This window comes from Sus scrofa, chromosome 1 (genome assembly GCF_054392235.1).
Source record: "Sus scrofa isolate SSC_HxYL_T2T_F1_AM1 chromosome 1, Sscrofa_HxYL_maternal_Yorkshire_Landrace_v2.0, whole genome shotgun sequence".
NCBI lineage: Eukaryota > Metazoa > Chordata > Mammalia > Artiodactyla > Suidae > Sus > Sus scrofa.
This window is the reverse complement of record NC_139383.1, coordinates 17,366,902-17,389,316: the sequence shown is the minus strand read 5'-3', so window position 1 is coordinate 17,389,316 and position 22,415 is coordinate 17,366,902. Positions and strand designations below refer to the sequence as shown.

The 22,415-nt window shown below is 42.1% G+C and overlaps 1 protein-coding gene across 2 annotated transcripts in view; it reads left to right on the top strand.

Annotated features, from left to right (window-relative positions):
- SASH1 (SAM and SH3 domain containing 1) overlaps window positions 1-22,415 on the top strand; it is a 205,029-nt gene that overhangs the window by 134,649 nt on the left and 47,965 nt on the right. For both annotated transcript variants that reach the window (XM_021072069.2, XM_021072066.2), the window contains exon 8: window positions 4,066-4,167. In XM_021072069.2, coding sequence (XP_020927728.2) covers window positions 4,066-4,167 — 102 coding nt within the window. The remainder of the gene's footprint in view (window positions 1-4,065; window positions 4,168-22,415) is intronic.

Genomic DNA, 22,415 nt, shown 5'->3' with positions numbered 1-22,415 from the left:
TGAAAAGTCATTGTTTTAAAACTTTCAGAAGTAGGGAGTTCCCGTCGTGGCGCAGTGGTTAACGAATCTGACTAGGAACCATGAGGTTGCGGGTTCGGTCCCTGCCCCTTGCTCAGTGGGTTAACGATCTGGCGCTGCCGTGAGCTGTGGTGTAGGTTGCAGACGCGGCTCGGATCCCGCGTTGCTGTGGCTCTGGTGTAGGCTGGTGGCTACAGCTCCCATTGGACCCCTAGCCTGGGAACCTCCATATGCCGCGGGAGCGGCCCAAGAAATAGCAAAAAAGACAACAACAACAACAAAATAATAATAAAATAAATAAATAAATAAAACTTTCAGAAGTAAACTGAAACTCTATAAATTTGCTTTAAAATATACAAGGTTATCAAATAAAGATAATTGCCTTTGGGAGCAGAGTGGAATATAAAACTGTAATTATGTAAGTAATAACCAGAGTTCCCCCACCCCATGTAAAATGCATTGTAAAAAATTGTTAGGAATTCCTTCCGTAGTGCAATTGGTTAAGAATCTGACTGCAGAGGCTGGGGTCTCTGAGAAGGTGTGGCCTTTAGAAAAAAATCACTAGCGATCTTGTTTTGTAATTTTAAAACCTAGCATTTTAACATACAAACAGCTCATACAACTCAACAACAACAAAAAACAAGCCAATCAAAATATGGGCAGAAGCCCTAAATAGACATTTCTCCAAAGATAACATACGGATGGCCAGTAGGCCCATGAAAAGATGCTCAGCATCGCTAGTTATTGGAGAAATGCAAATCAAAACCATAATGCGATACCTCTTCACACCAGACAGATTGGCCATCATTAAAAAGTCTGCAAACAAATGCTAGAGAGGATGTGGCGAAAAGGGAATGTTCCTGTATTGTCAGTGGGAATGTAAAGTGATGCAGCCACTATGGAGTTCAGTATGGAGGTTCCTCAGAAAACTAAAAATAGAGCTGCCATATGCTTCAGCAATTCCACTCCTGGGCATATACCTGGACAAAACAATGATTCAAAGGGATACATGCACCCCAGTGTGCATTGCAGCACTATTGACAATAGCCAAGACTTGGGAACAACCCAAATGTCCAATAGATGAATGGATTAAGAAGTGTGGTACATTTATACAATGGAATACTACTCAGTCAGAAAGAAGAATGAAATCATGCCATTTGCAGCAACATGGATGCAACTAAAGATTCTCATACTAAGTAAAGTAGGTCAGAAGGAAAGAGACAAATACCATATGACATCACTTATATCTGGAATCTAATATATGGCACAAAGGAACCTATCTACAAATCAGAAACAGAGTCACAGACATGAAGAATGGACTTGCCTTTGCCAAGGAGAAGGGAGGGAGGGGGAGGGATGGACTGGGCGTTTGGTGTCAGTAGATGTAAACTATTAAATTTAGAGAGGATGAACAACAAGGCACTGCTCTATAGCACAGGGAACTCTCTCCAGTCTCCTGGGATAGACTGTGGTGGAAAATAATATTTACAAAAAAGAATATGTAGAAGTTCCCAATGTGGCTCAGTGGAAACAAACCTGACTTGTATCCATGAGGACATGGATTTGAACCCTGGCTCTGCTCAGTGGGTTAAGTATCTGGCATTGCCGTGAGCGGCAGTGTAGGTTGCAGACATGTCTCAGATCTGCAGTCGCTGTGGCTGTGGTGTTGGCTGGCAGCTGTAGCTCGGATTTGACTGCCAGCCTGGGGAACTTCCATATGCTGCGGGTGTGGCCCTAAAAAGACAAAAAAGTGGGTATATGAGTATAACTAAGTTGCTTTGCTGTGCAGCAGAAATTAGCACAACATTGTAAATCAGCTGTAACTAAAAAAACCCCCAGCATTTTGAAATTAGGGAATTAAAAAAGGTAAATTTAGATAGAACACAAATTTGAATCTATATCGGAAGAAGCACATGTGCTCTTAAGCCCCAAGGTAAATAGTGCAAATGGACAGATAGCAAAAGAAAAATATTAAGTCTGTTTATGATTGACTAGTTAGGCATTTTTTTGTTTTGTTTTCCTAAAGATGAAGCTTTTATTTAGTGGCTCCTACAAGTTGGGGCTAAGGTCAAGTGTAAGCATAGAGCAGAGACCTTGAGAAAAAAATGATAGCCTCACTTTTCAGCAGACAGCTATTTCAATCATACTGGAAGAATCTTGCACTTCAGAAGCCATTACATCTGTAAAGAAAAGCATTCTAATACATCACTTAAATGTATGACAGAAATTAGAACAGTATTAATCCCCCTAATATAATAGAAAGGTTAAAATAATATTAAGGGCCCCAATAGCAAAAATGTAGACACCTGAGTTTTATCTTAAACCACATGGGTGATAATAATTACACTGTAATAATAAGTCTACTGCATGGGTACCACTGTCTTACTTCATTTTGGTAAAAGTCCTGTGAGATAGTTTATTGTCATCCCATTTTCTGGGTGAAGAAACTGAGACGCAGAGAGGTTAGGTAATTTATCTGTCAGTCAATACTGTTTGCCTTTCCCTCGTCCATTTCCTGACACAAGTGTGCATAGAAAAAAAATTCATCATAGAAATAATGCTTTGGGAAGTTGCTTTTTCCTAAAAGAGTGGCATTGCCACGTCCACATAGCTCCAGAGCTTAAGCACAGCCCTGGCACCATCTCCTGGGCTGTCTGTTTATCTTGTTTCTGGTTTTTTTGTTTGTTTGTTTGTTTTTGGTATATTGATTCATGGAGCATGATTTGCTCAATGTCTTAAGTTGGTATTTAAAAACTGTTTTAAAACAGGAGTTCCCCTTGTGGCTCAGCGGAAACAAATCCACCTAGCATCCATGAGGATGTGGGTTCAATCCCTGGCTCTCAGTGGTTTAACTGTCTGGCGTTGCCATGAGCTATGGTGTAGGTTGCAGCCAAAGCTCAGATCCCACATTGCTGTGGCTCTGGTGTAGGCTGGCAGATGTAGCTCCAATCTGACCCCTAGCATGGGAACTTCCATATGCCACGAGTGCGGCCCTAAGAAGAAAGGTAAAATAAAATGAAATGAAACTGTTGTATAACAGAATTTTAATGCAGTGACAACTTAATTATAATATGTAGTGAATTAAATTCCTACCTGTTTTACGAAAACATACCTGGCACTTTTCCCTCTTGCCATTCTTGAAGATCCTTCATCTAACTCTGGTGGGTTAAATTGGTTAGTTTTCTGTAATATTTCATTTGTCTTTCCATGTTTTTCAAAAAGTGGAAACCTAGTTTAAGCCCAAATTTTAAATGTCTGACCATATCCTAGATAGGTATTTCTTTCCTCTCAATTATAGGATCCACAGTGCATCCCATGACCCTTGTTAGGTGATAACATTGAACTGTAACTTTGGGGCAACCAAGAACAGGACAAGCAAGTGCTTTTTAAAAAAATCCATTTTGGAGTTCCCGCCTAACTAGCAGGTTAAGAACCTGAGTAGTGGCCATGAGGATTCGGGTTCGATCCCTGGCTTTGCTTGGGGGGTTAAGGTTCCAGCATTGCTGCAAGCTGTGGCGTAGGTTGCAGATTTGGCTCAGATCCAGCGTTGCTGTGGCTGTTATATAGGCCAGCAGCTGCAGCTTCAATTCAATCCCTAGCCCAGGAACTTCCATATGCCGCAGGTATGGCCCTAAAAAGAAAAAAAATAATAATAAAAAATCCATTTCAGGCTTCCACCTCTGACTAAAATGTCCTTATCCTACACGTTGTGTCCAAGAGAGGTAATCCAGAGGCCAAAGTATAATTTCTGTTATTAAACCAAAAATTTAATGGAGAAAGATGAGTTTAGATGTTGGAGGATGTCGGGGAGGATATCAAAGTTCTTTTTGGAACAAAGAATACAAAGAGTATTGTGTCTGTAGGTATGATTTAGCTGCAAATCTGCAAGGCAGGGCGAGTATCTCCTCTAGGTTTTGGGACCCTTGTCTTTGGCTGGCCCTTAGTCACAAACTGTGGCATGAAGAAGGTGCCTGAGTGTTTCCTCCGCTGCTTGGGACACAGCCTCAGCTTACTGCCAGTTCAGTCTCTTACTTTCTTTTGTTGCAGCTCAAGGAGTACGAGGCCCAGCACCGGCAGTCAGCTGCCTTGGACCCTGCTGACTGGCCAGATGGTTCTTACCCAACATTCGATGGCTCATCAAACTGCAATGTAAGTTTACCATCTCTTTGAGCATCTTAACCACTTCCACCGACAAAGGCCAGCCCGCACAATTTCAGCCTTTAGACTTTTTGTAATTACCAACTCTCACCCGGATCTGAGAAGGGGCATCGCCTCTGATGTGTTACTGTTGCATGCTGTTTTGTTTTGTTTTAATTTTAATTGTGGTAAAGTAGATACAACTTAAACTTTACCAGTTGTAAGCATTTTAAGTGTTTAGTTCAGTGGCATTAAGTACATTGACACTGTTGTGCAACCATCTCTACAGCCTACTTTGGGAACTTTTTCATCATCCCAAACGGATATTCCATCACCATTAAACAGTAACTGTCCATTCTGGCGCCACATTCTCCAACTCCTGGAAACCACATTCAACTTGCTGTGTCTATAAATTTGACTGGTCTGGGTACTTTACATAAATGAAATCATGTCCTAGGTCTGGTTTATTTTCAGTTAACACCATATTTTCAAGACTCACCCACATTACAGCTGTGCTGGATCTTCATTCCTTTTTATGGATGAACAGTATTGCATGTATATACCACATCTTGTCTAACCATTCATCTGTTGATAGACACTTGGGTATTTGTAGCTTTTGGCTAGTGTGAATATTGCTGTTATCAACATTGGTGTACAAGTGTCTGAATCCCTGCTGTCACTTCTTTTCAGTATGTACGTAGCAGTAAAATTTCTGGATCTTAACAGTATTTCTGTGTTTCACTTTCTGAAGAGCTGCTCTCCTGTTCTCCCTGGTGGCTGCACCACTTTATATTCCCGACAGCCGCATGAAAGTTCCAGTTTCTCTGCTTCCTTGCCCATACTTGGAAAATTCCCCTTTTTTGATACTAGCCATCCTTTTCCTTCCTTCCCTCCTTCCTTTCTCTTTTTATGGCCACACGCGTGACACATGAAAATTCCTAGGCTTGGGGTCAAATAGGAACTGCAGCTACCGACCTATGCCACAGCTTGTAACAACGCTGGATCCTTAACCCATGGAGTGATGCCAGGGATTGAACCCGCATCCTCACAGACACTATATCAGGTTCTTAACTTGCTGAGCTACAATGGGAACTCCTGACAGTTTTTAATTTTCAAGTGCAGTTTACATTTGCTTTTGGTGTCAGATACAAGAAATCATTGCCAAATCTATTGTCCTAAAGATCCTATGTTTTCTTTTAAGAGATTATGGTTTTAGCTCTTATGTTGAGGTCTGTGACCATTTTAAGTTAATGTTTATATATGATATAACATACGGGTCCAACTTCCTTCTGTTGCAGGTAGATACCTTGTTTTCCCAGAACCATTTGTTGAAAAGACTGACATTTTCCCTATGAATGGTCTTAGCACCTTCCCCCCCCCCCTTTTTTTGCTTTTTAGGGCCGCATCCATGGCATATGGAGGTTCCCCAGCTAGGGGTCAAATCAGAGCTATAGCTGCCGGCCTCCGCCACAGCCACAGCAACATCAGATCCTATACCACAACTTCTGTGACCTACACCACAGCTCACGGCAACGCCAGATCCTTGCCCCACTGAGCAAGGCCAGGGATTGAACCTGCAACTTCATGGTTCCTAGTCAGGTTTGTTTCTGCTGCACCACGATGGGAACTCCTTTTTGAAAATGAATTGACCATACACGTGAGGGTTTATGTCTGGGCTGTCTTATTTATTCATTTATTCCATTGGTTTGTATGTCTGTCCTTCGCAGGTATCATACTGTTTTGATTAACATAGTTTTGTTGTAAGGTTTGAAATTGGGAAGTGTGAGCCCTCCAACTTGGTTCTTCTTTTTCAGATTGTTTTAGCTATTGAAGTCCCTTGAGATTCTATATGAATTTTAGGATGGGTTTTTCTATTTCTGCAGAAAGTGCCATGTGATTTTAATAGGAATTACATTGGATCTGTAGATTGATTTGGGTAGATCAGAGAACTTCATATTGTTAAGATGACAATACTTTTTTTTATGTCTTCTTGGGAGTTCCCTGGTGGTTCATTGGGTTAAGGACCCAGCATTGTCACTGCTGCAGCTCAGGTCACTGCTGTGGTTTCAGTTCAACCCCTGGCCTGGGAATTTCCACATGCCATAGGTGCAGCCAAGAAAAATTTTTTTTGTTTTTAATATTTATGTATTTTTGAACTTCTTTCAACAGTTTTGTACTTTTCAGTTATAAGTTTTTCCTCTTTGAGTAAGTTTATTTTTAAGTATTTTTAATGCTATTATAAATGAAATTGCTTTCTTAATTTCTTTTTTTGAATTGTTCATTGCCAGTATATAAAGATGGAACTGATTTTTGTAGGTTAATTTTGTATCTTGCAACCTTGCTAAATTTCTTTATTAACTCTAACAGGTTGTGTGTGTGTGTGTGTATGTGTTTTCTACATATTAAACCCATGTCACTTGTGAACAGAGGCAATTTTACTTCATTTTCAATTTTAATGCCTTTTATTACTCATGTTATTTTATTTATTTATTTTTATTTTTATTTTATTTTATTTTTTTTTGTCTTTTGTCTTTTGTCTTTGTTGTTGTTGTTGTTGTTGTTGCTATTTCTTGGGCCGCTCCCGCGGCATATGGAGGTTCCCAGGCTAGGGGTCGAATCGGAGCTGTAGCCACCGGCCTACGCCAGAGCCACAGCAACGTGGGATCTGAGCCGCATCTGCAACCTACACCACAGCTCACGGCAACGCCGGATCGTTAACCCACTGAGCAAGGGCAGGGATCAAACCCGCAACCTCATGGTTCCTAGTCGGATTCGTTAACCACTGCGCCACGACGGGAACTCCTGTTTGCAGACTTTTTAATGATGGCCAATCTGACTGGTGTGAAGAGGTATCGCATTATGGTTTTGATTTGCATTTCTCCAATAACTAGCGATGCTGAGCATCTCTTCATGGGCCTACTGGCCATCCGTATGTTATCTTTGGAGAAATGTCTATTTAGGGCTTCTGCCCATATTTTGATTGGGTTGTTTTTTGTTGTTGTTGAGTTGTATGAGCTGTTTGTATGTTAAAATGCTAGGTTTTAAAATTACAAAACAAGATCGCTAGTGATTTTTTTCTAAAGGCCACACCTTCTCAGAGACCCCAGCCTCTGCAGTCAGATTCTTAACCAATTGCACTATGGAAGGAATTCCTAACAATTTTTTACAATGCATGTTACATGGGGTGGGGGAACCCTGGTTATTACTTACATAATTACAGTTTTATATTCCACTCTGCTCCCAAAGGCAATTATCTTTATTTGATAACCTTGTATATTTTAAAGCAAATTTATAGAGTTTCAGTTTACTTCTGAAAGTTTTATTTATTTATTTATTTTATTATTATTTTGTTGTTGTTGTTGTCTTTTTTGCTATTTCTTGGGCCGCTCCCGCGGCATATGGAGGTTCCCAGGCTAGGGGTCCAATGGGAGCTGTAGCCACCAGCCTACACCAGAGCCACAGCAACGCGGGATCCGAGCCGCGTCTGCAACCTACACCACAGCTCATGGCAACACCAGATCGTTAACCCACTGAGCAAGGGCAGGGACCGAACCCGCAACCTCATGGTTCCTAGTCGGATTCGTTAACCACTGCGCCACGACGGGAACTCCATACTCATGTTATTTTAATGCCATCAGAACAGTGGAGTTCCACCAAGACCATAAGAGGAATTCCAGATTTTCCAATAGACATTTCCAAGTGCCATCATCAAACTGCATGGAGCGTGGTGAAGGGAGTTAGCCTTTTCACCTGCTACACAGTTATTTTGTCCATTAGGCTATCTCTTCCCTAACGTCTGGAAGCAACTCTGCCTCCATGTCTTCAGCCTCTTGCTTCCTTTTGTCGGTGCTCCGTCCAGCTGATCATCTTTCCAAAACATACCTCTTTCCTTATATTCCTGTTTTTCAAAAAGCCCTGATGATTTTCCAGTTTTATAAGAGAAATCCCAAACATTTGGGGATGCTGAAAACCCTATGTGGAGTTCCCTGCTTACTCAGTGGGTTAAGGATCCAGTGTTGTCACTGTTGTGGCTCTGGTTACAGCTGTGGAGTGGATTCAGTCCCTGGCCTGTGAACTTCCGCATGCCGTGGGTGCGGGAGGGGAAAAACAACAAACGAAAAACCCTATGGGATCTGGCTTTAGTCAGTTTCTCCCATCCATCACCCTCGGCCTCAGTCACCTCCACTCCATCCACTTTCGACCTTGCTGGCACTGCTGATCACACCTTGTATTTTCACCCTCTCTGCTTTAATGTGGGCATTTCCTCTACCTAAAATGTCTTCCTCCAAATACTTCCTGGTAAAAATCTATGCATCCTTCAAGATGAAGCCTAGCTGCCTCCTCCTCTGAAACTTTAGCCTCTTCAAGGATATTTTATCGCTTTCTATTCTGTGCTTTGTTAAAGTAACTTTCGACATGAAACCTAGCAGCCGTCCTGGAGTGTCAGCATTAATTGTACACGTTTCAGCCTCTGTGGAAATTGTCAGCTTCTTGAGTAAGAAAGACAGGCTATCTTATCTTTGTGTCTCCATCGCAGCCTAACCCGCTGTCCACCTCATATAACCTGTCCGAGAAATATTCAATGAACAAATTTGTATTTCAGTGGTCATCCTTCCTGCTGCTTTAGGAGTATGTTTTATGTCTTGCAACTACAGACTCAGTCTTTACGCTTCCTTTGCATCTAAGTAACAAGAGATGTCATATCAGAAGTTAGTGTCACCCTCCCACAACCTTCTTGCCCCTGATTTCAGCACCCAGATTTCTATTGCAGCTTAAAACAGCAAAACCAAACCAAACAAACTGCTCCCCCCCGCAAACCCAAAAAACATAGTTATTAATTTGCAAGCCCTGACTGATTGGTTTTTGTGTAAAAGGGACTGAGACGTTACCATGTATAATAATAAATGTGTCGTCTGCTCACCAGCAGCGCGTCCTGGGACTATGAGGTAATCAAAGGAACTGGGTCCATGGTTTTCCATGTGCCTTTTTGGGTCTCTTATCCCCTAGTCCTAACAACCAACATAATCTAAATGTAAATCAGGAACCCAAAGGATCTTGAAGAAGAAATACAGTAACTCCAGACTGATGGGATTCAAAGTCCACTCGCAGAGGGAGCACAAAGACCTGTTTGTCCACAGTGGGTCCTTTAGTGACAGTCTCACTGTCAGCTGTCCTGATGAATAGCATCTGAGGCAAGGGAGAGGTTATAGGACTTTATCCATTCAGAGACACAGGCCTGTAGGAAAACCTCCTACCTCGATGGCAAGAAGAGAGGCTTGTCCCGTTTACGAGGAAGTTACCGTACATCGAGGACTGCAGGCATTTTGAACGAGCTGCTAAGAAAGCGTTATTAAGTGTTGGTGCGTTGGGTCCCTTTCAGAGGGTGAGGGTGCATCAGAACCCTTCCCTCGATATTGACTGGGAGAATGAAGTCGGTCCTTAGAAGTTGGACATTGATTCTCTCGAGCATTGCTTTGTTCATGTGGAAGATATTCGTGGAGCGCTTGGTCTGTGCCGGGTTTCTTGCTCCATATCCAGGCTGCAAAGGTGAAGAAGGAGGGGCCCTGCCCCGGGGGAGTTTATGCTGCAGTGCAGAGGTTAACCCTCCCATGTGCTCACGCAGACTTGAGAGTCTTGTACCCACTTCTCTTATTAGCCCCTCAGCGCACTTTTTCTTCATAGATGGCTCAAAACATAAGCTCAGCCCTTCCTAGTTGGACGAAGGGCCGGGGGTCCCCTATGCTCTGTCCCCTTGCAGCTCAGTTTCCCAGGAGCTCTAAAATGACTTGTCTCTTTGCGGAATGATGTCGATGAAGACAGTCTATTCATTTCTAAAGAAATGTCGTTCAGCCCGTGTGTTTTGCTGGCTGCCTTTGTGCAGACAAGCCACGCCCCCTCGCAGTCGCTGCGCTCGTGACTGTAACGACCACCATTACAGTCGTATGAACTGTGTGAACTCACATGTGTGTGAAGTTCGCATGAACTTGATTGTGATCCCAATGTACGTGACACTCGCCCCTCTTACCCTGATTTCAGTCTGTCCTCTGTTTTTGTGGAAACTCAGCAGGAAACTCCATCCAAAATATTCCTCTTCACTGATGCTCCATTTGCCTGATAGCAGAGTAATTAATTTCAGATAATTCCCACTGTGTCCTACTCCAGCCGCCTTGGCTTCGGTGCTTTGATTATCTTTTGTGCGAGGGCCAGAGCTTTTCAGTTTTCTATCGATTCTTTTCTGTACTGAGATGTAAATAGCCCACTGGCCATGTCGGGAATGCCCAGGCCATGAAAGTTTCAGAGATCATAAGGCCTTTGTCACCAGACCTCAATGCCTATATTGATGCCTGTCGTGCTTTAGGATTTCATTTGCATTGATCGTAGGCTTCCCCACCCCCAGAACTGGCATTAGATAATTGCATGTTGCTTCGCAATAAATCCATATTCACATTCTCGGTTTCCAAGAGTGTAAAGTACTAAAGATAGTTACCAGGGGAAGTGAAAAATAGCTTTCTCTTTGCCAGAGGGGAATCTGGTCTCTGCTGTTTTTCATTAATAGCAAACTTCTGTTGTGAGTGTTAGAGTTTTTAAAAAGAATTTCTGGTTGAGTACTTCACTGGATTCCTTGTTAAACAACTGAATGTTTGTTTTATTTTACTTTATTTTAATTCTGTTGCCTTTTTACAATTATATTCGATTTGTAATGTCATGCCAATTTCTGCTGTACAGCAAAGCGACCCAATCATACACACACACATACACACACACACACACACATATATATATATATATATATATATATATATATATATATATATATATACACACATTCCTTTTCTCATGTTACCTTCCATCATGTTCTATCCCAAGAAACTGGATATAGTTCTGTGTGCTGTACGGTAGGCCCTTACTGTCTGTCCATTCTAAATGGAATAGTTTGCATCTGCTAACCCCAAACTCCCAGTCCATCCCATGCCCTCCCCTGAATGTTTAATAATTTCCGTTTTATTTTAGTAACTTTTGTTTTCATTTGCCTCCTGCGGAAGGAGAGTTGTAAGAGTTCTCATCTCAAGCTTGCATCCTTGTGCGTTGAGGTGCGGCTTACCTTCTGATTAAGAAAATGTTGAAAGAAATTGTGCTCTCTGCCTTACTGGGGTTTAAAGATTTTTACTCAAGGCATACGTTTTAGTAAATTGTAGTTTTTGCTTTTACAGAATTAGTAGGTAAGAGTTGGTGAGCTGTACTTGAAATGTTTGCTGGGAAATCTCTCTTTCCAAAAAATATCAAATTGTCAATTATTTGATTATGATGCTATTTTAATTATTTTTTAAAATATACAATGCATAAAGAAAAATTAAAGCAACAACAAAGACAGTGAAGCACCAGAGCTCTTAGGGTCCTTTGCAGACATCTATTTTGGTCGCATTTAGTTGTTTCACTTCATACAAACTGTGTTTCCAGAAAAAGTTGGAATTAATTTCCCTATCTGGATTTCCTTATGAGAATGAAGCAACTGTGGTGACATGTTTGTGAAGTGAGTTATTTTGTAAAGCAAGTCATTGTTTCATAATCGATCGCTTTTACATTTGGGGGAAATTTAGAGTTGGGAAATATTTATGCAGCGAGCGCTGTATTATCACTGTGGTGTTATAACAACACCTCACAGCCATATGTGCATCTCTTCACAGCCTTTCTTTCATTCCAACTCTGAGTATATCTTTGCCACTAACCTGCGGAGCCATGTGGTTGAACTGTGTCCAGATTTGGTGTAACAGAGACACAATGTCAAGTGATAATTTCTTCCACTTTTTACAAAACACTATTTTAAATGTTTCCCTGATTGAGGGCTTTCCAGGTCACAGCTAAAATATCCCCATATTGTTGGCATGATGTGAGACTGGGTGAATCTTTTTGGGGCTTTCTAAAATTATAAACCATAAACTTGGCCCTTGCCAGGAGATGGCTTTTACTGAGGCTTTTCAGAGTTGTTTCACCTGCCTCGGTTACAGCCATTGTCTTCCAGCCAGAAGATTCAGGTCTGTTGTTTTGGAAGGAGATGCTGGCTATAGCCTTAGTTTAATCTAGAACTTTCATAAAGATAATGTGCTGAAAGCCAGGAGAGCATTTCACGAAGTTACTTTTTTAATGGTTTCTCTGGTGAATGGTTTAATTTCTATTACGGCCAGAGAAAAGGTGGACAATTTAATCATTTAATACAGAATGTGGTCAGAGAACAGAACTCACGCCTTGGGGTGCTCTTCAGCGGCAGAGTGATGCTTCCGATTGTCTAAGAGGTGCCTGTAAATCCACAATGCTCTTCTTAGAGTCCATTATTCTGGATTGAACTAGATTTTTTTAAAAAAAATCTGGCTATTCTTTTTTTTTTTTTGCATTTTATGGCCACACCTGCTGCATATGGAAGTTCCCAGTCTAGGGGTCAAGTCGGAGCTGCAGCTGCAGGCCCACACCACAGCCACAACATAGGATCCAGACTGCATCTGTGACCTGTGCTGAAGCTCTTGGCAACACCAGATCCTTAACCCACTGAGAGAGGTCAGGGATCGGACCCACATCCTCATGGATACTAGTTGAGTTTGTGACCCGCTTGAGCCACAATGGGAACTCCCAAATTTGGCTATTCTTAAGTGTAATTAATGAAATTAAAATAATTCTTATTTTGAATATTTTTCTTATACTAGAATGAACTTACAGAGAATGTCTATATGTTAAAATTTATCATAGAGTTCCCTGATGGCTCAGTGGGTTAAGGATCTGGTGGTGCCGCTACAGAGCCTTGGGTCACTGTTGTGGCAAAGGTTTGATCCCTGGCTCAGGAACGTTCACATGCTGCTGGTGTGACCAAAAAAAATTTATCAGAAGTTTTATTTTTATACTGCAAAGGTATTAAAAGAAAAGAGAAACCAGTATTATTAGTTTTTGTTGTTTGGGGAAATCTGACCTTTTTTTAGTGAAAATACATGATGAATTTACAGAATTGTCTCCTACCTATAGAGAGTACCAGCAATTTTTAAAAAACGTGCTTTTTGTATTTTTGCTGAGTTTGAGTGAATATTTAGGGGCTGCACAAACCCTGTGAAGATTCGCATAGACCTCAGTATTAGATGAGACAGTAGAAGCCCAGTAAAGGTATCTTCATGAAAGTGACAGACCTTCTTTCCACCGTCTTTCTGCTCTTATTGGTTTTATGAGGAAATGTAGGAAGGAATAGATTCCAGGCATAAAAGTAGCTTTTTATGAATGTAAGTTACTGTTTGCTTTTAATGGTGTTTATATTTTTTCTTTGAATCTCTTTTCCTAGAGAATTTCTTTTTTAACTCAATATATAGGTTTCAGCTTTAAAGGATTCTAATCAGCAAGCTCAGGTAAATTTTGATGGGTGGCTAGAAAGCGGTTCTCCTTGCTGTAGCTTTAATGCTTATACCAGCCAGGCTTACGTACAGGATGGTTAGATGGGTGCTTTGGCTCTTTATTTCTTGAACAGAAGAAGAGCTTTATGCAAACTCATTTGACTTGTAATATGACCAGGAGAGAGAGGAGAAATATGACCTAACGTTCATCTGCCAGAGGGTTTTGGTACCCTGTATCTTTGGGACAGACATGTTTATGCAGCCCTGTGTTATACCATGCCAAAGTAATTAACATTTTTCTAAATATCTCTAAATGCAACTAGGTTAAAAATACCTTCTCTGGATTCTGGTCTTTTAATGCATACTTGAAGCCCTGAGTTGATTCTTCAGACTTTTATAGATCGCTCAGGTGGGAAGAAGAAGACATATTGCTCTTAATTTTAGCAAAAGTGATTCTGAAACTAAAATGATAGTAAAATAGGGACATATAACCATTCTCTTTGGAAGCCTAGAAGTAATGATTCTTAGACCCGTGGCTTTATGGCGAGACTCAAAGACAAAATCAGTCCATTGGAATAACATGTGTAACAAAGTCTGTGAGAAAGTTGCGTTTCATTCTCCCTGGGCATAAGCTCACCAAGACAGCACTGCTTCGATGACTTCTTGTCATTTCTTCCACACCACCCTCCACCCCCAGCCTTCTCCCTGGGAGAAGGGCCAAGTTTGAGGCCTGTGTTTGCTGTGGGTCCCTTGAGAGCGTTGTCTTTAAACACTTAGGAAGGAAGGAGGCTCTGGCCTCGGGAAAGTGGGCCCTTGCCCAGTGTGGGCAGGCGAGGGGGCTGCTTAAGCTCACAGACATGAGTCAGATTTTGGGTTCAGACCCCAGCTCTGCCACCTCTTCACTCTACATCGGAGGGTGAGTTGTTTCATCTCTTTGAGCCCCCATTTCCTCATCTGGAAAACAGGGCCAGGGGTCAACAACACCCAGTGAGTGCCAGGCTCTAGGGCTTGATATGAACATCTTCTCCCTTCCCATTAGCTGTTCTGACAACACTTGAGTTCCTGGAAACGTTTCGTTTTTGTTCATGCCACTAATACGGTAGCCGTGCATATACATGGGCATGTTGTGGCTGGGAGTTGTCAGACTGGCTTAATGGAGATAGTGTGTGTTGACTTGGTTGTGCTTTTTCCCCCTTCGGTTTATTTTCTCTTTCAGAAGGTGTAAGTGGGCTTAGCGGTGAGCCAGATATCTTGTCAGTAACATATGTGGTCTTAGAATTACTGTTTGGGGAAAATAAGCAGATAAGTGTACTGAAATTACCCAGGGCCACATTTTGCATGTGGATATGCGCTTCTATACCTGTTATGTTGGGGGCACGCTTACTGCAGGTCCAGAAAGAGCTGAAAATCTGGCTCTTTGCACCTGGCAGACTCGCCAGGTACATCTGTGCTCACTGGTTTGCACAGGGTGCTATCTGCAGACTCCCCTCAACATATCAAGGGCCACATGAACCAAAATAATGACCACATATCCAGATACCACCTAATCTGAGGATTGCCTCACTTATTGTTAACATTTAAAAAATTTAAGCTAGCTTTTGGGAATGTTGTAGTCTGTTATTCCTTTTATTTGCTTGAACCATGTAAACTGGAGATAGTAATTAGCTTTGACCTATAAAAATGCCAATTTCACTTGTTCAACCTGATACATAAATACGAAACAAGATAGGCCACATTTTCCCTGCTAGCTGATTATATCTAAATACAGATATTTGTAATATAATCTGGGTTAAGGATTGGCATTTCGATTTGCAGTGCTATTTTTTTTTTTTTTTTTGCTTTTGGGATCAACTTGAGGGAGGTTGGAGTAAGAGGATTTCCATTACTTGTTAAATGATGGTGACTCATCATCTGTTAGTTCCCCATTTGCCCGGGTACCAAATCTTATATAATGGATGGGTTGGAGCAATACCCAGGCCATGTCATAATTCATGAGTCAGTCAGACCCAAGGCCACTTCCAGCAAGCCAACTAACTGAAGTCACAGGCTGCCCAGCACTTGTTCAGAGCTCATTTGAACTGTAAGTCACCACAGTTACCCATTCTATCAAAACTCTAAAAAAGCTATTAAAAAACTATACTCAGTCATCAGTGACATTCATTTGGAAAGCAATATTTTAATACAACCAAACTCTGATTCAAGTTCTAATTGTTCACAGAATAATTGATAGACATATCCCTTTATTCTCTTTTCTGTCCCTGTTCCTCTCCCTCTTTGTGCCACACCCTCTGGCATCCCTTGTTTACCGTATTATTACTAGTCTAATTCTAATAATAGTATTGCATAATTAGTTCCTGCAAAGAGACTTCTTGCCCTGCAATTTGGACCCAGAGTGTAGGTGAAAGAATGCCACCTTGAACATTCTTTTACTCCTTCATTGTGCAAACATTACTGAGTATCTACCACATTATCAGCCCCTAAACACAGGGATTTATATTTAAGAAGAAGAGACAGACAAACAGCATGGTTGTGGCCTTAATTGGAATTGCTCTACCTGGCATGTTAAGTACACACAGAAAGTCCAGTAAGCCCCAGAGAGGAGAGTGTGGAAAGCCCAGAGACGATGACTGAGACCAAGCAAGAGCTCGCCAGGAGAAGAAAGAGAAGCCTGTTAGGTAGAGGGAACAGCAAAACCCATAGCTTAGGGGAAGAGATGGGTAACTCTTCCAACTTGGGTCATGGGAGAAAATGGATTTAAATTATCTAGATTTTTTCAATTTCATTATTTTTACTTACACAACATAGATTCTAATCTTTGCTCATTCTTATTTATAAATTTGTCCTTAAATAGGTTATGTGGGCCTCTATCTTCTTATTACTGAAATTTGAAAATTCCATATAGTTCATGTTTTTCATCTTGTCTTTGAGGTCTCATTTAAGTGAACTCATGTTCTTCTGAAATTATTATGTAGAGAAGTAATTGTTAGGAATTTCTTCCTGTTCCTTGAGGGATGTTTTCTTCTGATAGAGAGATGGGATCAAGAGATAGAATCTTTGTGTTTGTCCATGACTTCTCTCTCCCTCCCTCTCTTTCTCTCTCTCTCTCTCTCTCTGTTGTACCACCCCCCATTATAGTTTGTTTGAGTAGTTGTCATACATGTCTTTTCATTTTGATCATGCTTGGATAGCTCAAGTCAGGTTTTCTCTTTGTGTTGATACAATGAGGAGGGCTTTATTTGGTAATCCATTCATGTTTTTTGTTGCTATAACCCAACTGCGGTGGAAGATGCTCTTCGCTGGGATACCTGCACTGCACTCAGCCTTCTCTCCTAAGACTTTGTCATTTATGCTGTTGCTGTTGCACTGCTGCATGGCTCACGCTGCTTGGTTCAGGGTGGGGGGATGGGTGGGCCATAGCTAGTCTGCTTTTAATTCATTCCTGCAATTCCTGGTGAATTTCTAAAGACTGTTTCAATCAAGTTCAGCCTTGCTATAGACTTTCCATTTTTTCACTCATATTCCCTTGAAGCAACTTCTGGTGCTCCTACATCAGAAAAAGATAAAGAAGGCTACACAGTTGGCTTCCTTCTAAATTTGAAGTTATATGAAATAATTCTCAAGATTCCCACCAGTGTAGCTTTTAGACAGCGGTTTTTCTGTGGGTCTTCAGAAATGTGTCTCTTAGCTTGATCATGGAGTTTTGAAGTTTAATGTATTAGGTTCTGTACCTTTGTTTGTGTGCCCTTGGTGGGGTGTTTTTGCCAGTTTTTAGAAATTTTGCTTTTTAGGGCACTATTACTCATTTTGTTAGTTGTTGTAGGAAGGATAGTCTGTGGTTTAGTTTTCAGCGAGTATCATGACCTGATAGTTTTGCCAGTTAGATGACCACAAACAGCCTTTCTGGCTTTAATTCCTTTTCTAAGGGTTCAGCCAAGATTTCTTCCATTTGGAAGTAAATTTGCATATTATTTGTTCTACAGACATAAGGGGAAGTATGTTCAGGTCATAGATCATGACCCTGGGAGGTAACTTTGGCCCACCTGCCTCTGTCTTCAACAGATGGCTCTGCTGCTCCGGTGGCTTAAGTTTGGGTTGGAGGAAAGAACTTGATGTCTGCACTTTCCCTCCATTGCTGTGCAGGCTCCATCTATTTTCTGTATTTCTACATCATCATGTGCCCAGACAAGGTTGTCCAAGAACTCATCGTGCCTGATCCGTGAATCAGTCGGTCTAAGATGCCATAAAAGTAATGTGACTTTGCAAACACCACCCAATCCCTTGGGAGACTTACCGCTTCTGGGATGAAAACTTCCATCAGCTCCAGAAACTACAGCCTCAAACGCATATGTAATTGCCCTACTTGGCAGCCTGGTTCTGAATCATCCTTTTTCCATGGCACAGGCTGTGTGAGAATTGAATGCACTTGGGAGTGAGTGGGTTTGGTGTTTTGCTTTAGCCTCTGTGTGCCTAGCTCCATAGGTTTGTTTTGGGTAACACTGGCTCACTCTTTTCAGAGGGACCTGTAGAGCTGTTGACTCTCTCCCTTATATTTTTATCTTTTTGTCTTTTTAGGGCTGCACCTGTGGCATATGGAGGTTCCCAGGCTAGGAGTCGAATTGGAGCTGTAGTTGCTGGCCTACACCGCAGCCACAGCAATGCCAGATTCTTAACCCACTGAGTGAGGCAGGGATGGAACCTGTGACCTCATGGATATTAGTTGGGTTCATTACCGCTGAGCCACAATGGGAACTCTTTTTTTTTTTTGGTCTTAACTCACTTATTTTATATCACCATCAGGGTTCTCTGACCCATGGGCAGGTTGACATAATCTCAAGCAGTAAAATCTTCCCTAAGGTTTACAGAGTGAAGAGGAAGTCAGGTCTTCTTCCTCCACTCAACCCCTCTCCTCCCTCAACTCCTTTCAGGACATAGCAAGGCATTTTCTCTGCTCCATGGACACTTGCAGAATTGGGATGGGTGGGCTTACTTGTAATCCGAGTCTCCCTAGACTTGGCTGTAGGACTCCTGAGGCCTCATATTTTCTCCTTTCTTATGGGGAAAGTGGCAGCATTATTTGGGGATGATTAAAAGCAATTCAGAGTTCATGTGTTTCAAGAAAAACAATAATTAATTTATTGTGGAATGTAGCATCATTTTCTGTTCTTTTGGTTTTATAATTATTTTTTTAAAAACCGTTTCTTAAGTGAATTAAGTGCTGACAAGCCATTGCCTCTAGGGGATGGTAACATTACCCTCAAATTCTCACATACTTTTTATAAATAGGAGTATCATGTAATTATCCTCCCCTCCTCTGCCTTCTCCTCCTCCTCTGCCTTCAAATCTGGCGACAACTAGTTAATTTTGAAACTGCCAGAGAGATTATTTCAGTGTTACACTGCACCTCTGGGAGAAGAATGGAATTTCATCTTTTTTTTTCCATATGCTAACAAAAATCGCCTAATTTCAGAGGGCAATGATGTCACCAGCTAATGAGCAAACTATTTCTTTCTAAACAGATGAGTCCTTCCCTGGCTCCTTTGTAAAGTAAGAAAAAAACCCCACAATCTGTTTCATATTTTATAGAGTTACTCTGACAACTCATAAACACTTTTTAAAGTCACTCTAACTTCTTTGAAAGAGTGAAACTAACTTTTCTATCAACCCAAAGAATAACACACACTGTCCTTTGTGTCTGTAACCAGAAGTCCCTGCCATGGGCCTGACTCCCCTGACTGGTGGTCATCGATGCTGAGCTTGAATGTCCCCAGCCCGAGCCAATATGCTGCCCCCAAGGTAGGGAGTGACCTTGAATGCATCACTTCTTGGACCAGTGAAGGAAGATCAGGCACGTTGGAGCGGTTATGAAATCCAGCTTGGAGAAGAGGAGGGCCACGAAGCGCCTGTTGATTGGTGTCACATGCTGTTTATAAAGGCAGCAGCAGCAGCTCGACTCTTCTTTGGCTGTCCAGATAGGCAGGCACCTAAGGTCAGCTGGGGCCACCTAAACCCTGGACTTCCAGGGTCACATAGGAAATGCCCCCAAACCCAGGACAAGTGCCACGTCCCCTCACTGGAGCATGCCTCAGTTTCCCCAGCCAGAGATGAGTTCTCCCACTTCTGAATCCCTGTATCTCTGTTCTTCTCACACGAGTATCACCGTTGACTTATATTAATCATGCTCGAACCTCTCCCGGGGCCTCTTTTCACCCCAGACTTGTAGATGAGAACCTGTGCAAGTCCAAGTAAAGCCTGCTCACTCATGTTTTGATCCCTTGCTCTTCCTAATGTCTTGAATCAGTACAACCACCCACTGATTTCAATCAGGAAGTATCTGTTTATTACAAATATACTATTTTAAATTATCAGAGTTCCCGTCGTGGTGCAGTGGGAACAAATCCGACTAGGAACCATGAGGTTGCGGGTTCGATCCCTGGCCTCGCTTAGTGGGTTGAGGATCCAGCGTTGCTGTGAGCTGTGGTGTAGGTCGCAGGCACCGCTCGTATCTGGCATTGCTGTGGCTCTGGTGTAGGCCGGCAGCAACAGCTCTGGTTAGACCCCTAGCTTGGGAACTTCCATATGCCATGGGTGTGGCCCTAAAAAAACAAAAGACCAAAAAAAAAAAAAAAAACTAAGTGGAAAAGAATATTGGGGTTTTTTCTTGACCCGTGAAAATGATTTTTTTTTCTGCACATATTTTTTTTATTAAAGTATTGTCAATTTACAATGTTGTGCCAATTTCTGCTGTATAGCAGAGTGACTGACCCAGTCCTGCACATATGTACATTGTGGAAAAGGGAATTGTAATGTTCCTTGTTGACAATCGTGTAAAGAATTAGGCACTCTTTTTTGTAGTCAGTAAGGAGGGATTTTTAAAAAAACACGATGTTTCTTCTGAACAAATTGTTTTTTTTTTTTTTTTTGTCTTTTGTCTTTTTGGTCTTTTGTTGTTGTTGTTGCTATTTCTTGGGCCGCTCCCGCGGCATATGGAGGTTCCCAGGCTAGGGGTTGAATCGGAGCTGCAGCCACCGGCCTACGCCAGAGGCGCAGCAACGCGGGATCCGAGCCGCGTCTGCAACCTACACCACAGCTCACGGCAACGCCGGATCGTTAACCCACCGAGCAAGAGCAGGGACCGAACCCGCAACCTCATGGTTCCTAGTCGGATTCGTTAGCCACTGCGCCACGACGGGAACTCCCTGAGCAAATTGTTAATATGTATCAAAAGACTTAACTATATGCCCATTCATTACCCATCAGTTCAACAAACTAATCATTTATTCTAAAAAATATCATGTATTAGATGCATTAGAAATTTTACAACAAAGTGTTCACCAGAGTATTTTTTGTGTGTGTGATATTGAACAATTGAAAACCTACAGATGTCCAGTGATTGAGGGTATTGTTTAAGTTAAGTTATGATGTACTTCTGTGGCTGAATACTGTTGAATCATTAATATATTTTTGTGTTTTATTTGTTGAATATTTGTCAGTGTGGGACAATTTTCAAAACATATTGAGTGTTTGTTTTGGGGTTTTTTGGTCTTTTCTAGGGCCATACCCATGGCATATGGAGGGTCCCAGGCTAGGGGTTGAATCGGAGCTGTAGCTGCTGGCCTGCGCTAGAGCCACAGCAACTCAGGATCCGAGCTGCATCTGCAACCTACACCACAGCTCACGGCAACACCGGATCCTTAACCCACTGAGCGAGGTCAGGGGTTGAACCCGCAACCTTATGGTTCCTAGTCGGATTCGTTAACCACTGAGCCATGATGGGAACTCCAAAACATGTTAAGTTTTTAAAGCATGTTATAAAACAGTTTGAACAGTGTACTTTGAGGGCCCCAGGGTTTCTCTAAAGGAACCTTTAGAGGCTGCAGTGTGGCTTAGAGAGAGACACAATATAACTGGACACTGTGTCTTTACTTACACCCCGTGTGCATGTGAGGGAGACTTTGGGGACCTTATAGTGACTGGGGGATGGGGGGCGGCGGATAAAGATCACAAGGTCATCCTTTTTTGCTAAAAAAAAAAAAAAAAAAAACCAAGCAAACAAACATTCAAGTTTAGAGAGTGAGTGAGTATCTGTGTGAGAAAAGAGGGACGATATAAGCCAAAACATTACTAATTTTTCTGAGTCAGAGGACATAAGTGATTTCTCTTACTCCTTTTTCTGTATCTGCATTTTCCAAAATTTCTACTTAAAAGTATATTGTGTGCAACGAGGAATAAACCATAACTGTTCCTGAAATACAGATAGCGCAATGGGGACATGACAGTGCTCACTGTCCTCGGAGCTGGGTGAAGAGCGAGTCATACTGTGATAAGCATCTATGGGGCTGAGTCCTCAGATGAAATCTGTTGGGTTGTGAGGCAACCACCCAGCCTAAGACGATGAGGGGGACGTCCAGGAAGGCTCTTCAGAGGAGGTGACAAGTGGCCTGAATCTTGAAGGATGAGTAGGAGCTAGGGGAGTAGAGGGGGTGGGCAGAGATTGTCCCCCAAAAGGGATCTGCAAGAACAAAGGTGTGCAGGCCTGTGAGAGATGGGGTATCTGAGATTCTGTGAGGAAGCTGGAGGGCGGAATCAGGTCCTTTGAGAGGCCAAGTCCTTGTAGTGCCTGCATCACTGAGCATAACAGACACAGAAACTGGAAGGACGGGCTCTGACCATGATGTCCTATATTCGGCCTTTGCTCTAAGGACCTAATTAATGAACAGTTCTCTCGAGTGGGATCAGGTGCTCAGATCTGTCCTCAGCAAATCTGTACACTCCTGTGGGCTGGGTAAGTCCAAGTCCACCACTCAGTGTACGAGACCAGTGACGCCTTCCCTCGAGAAGTTCATGTGCCCTGTTTCCACCGTCCCTCCACCAAGAAGCTGCCCAGAGTGGCCTGGC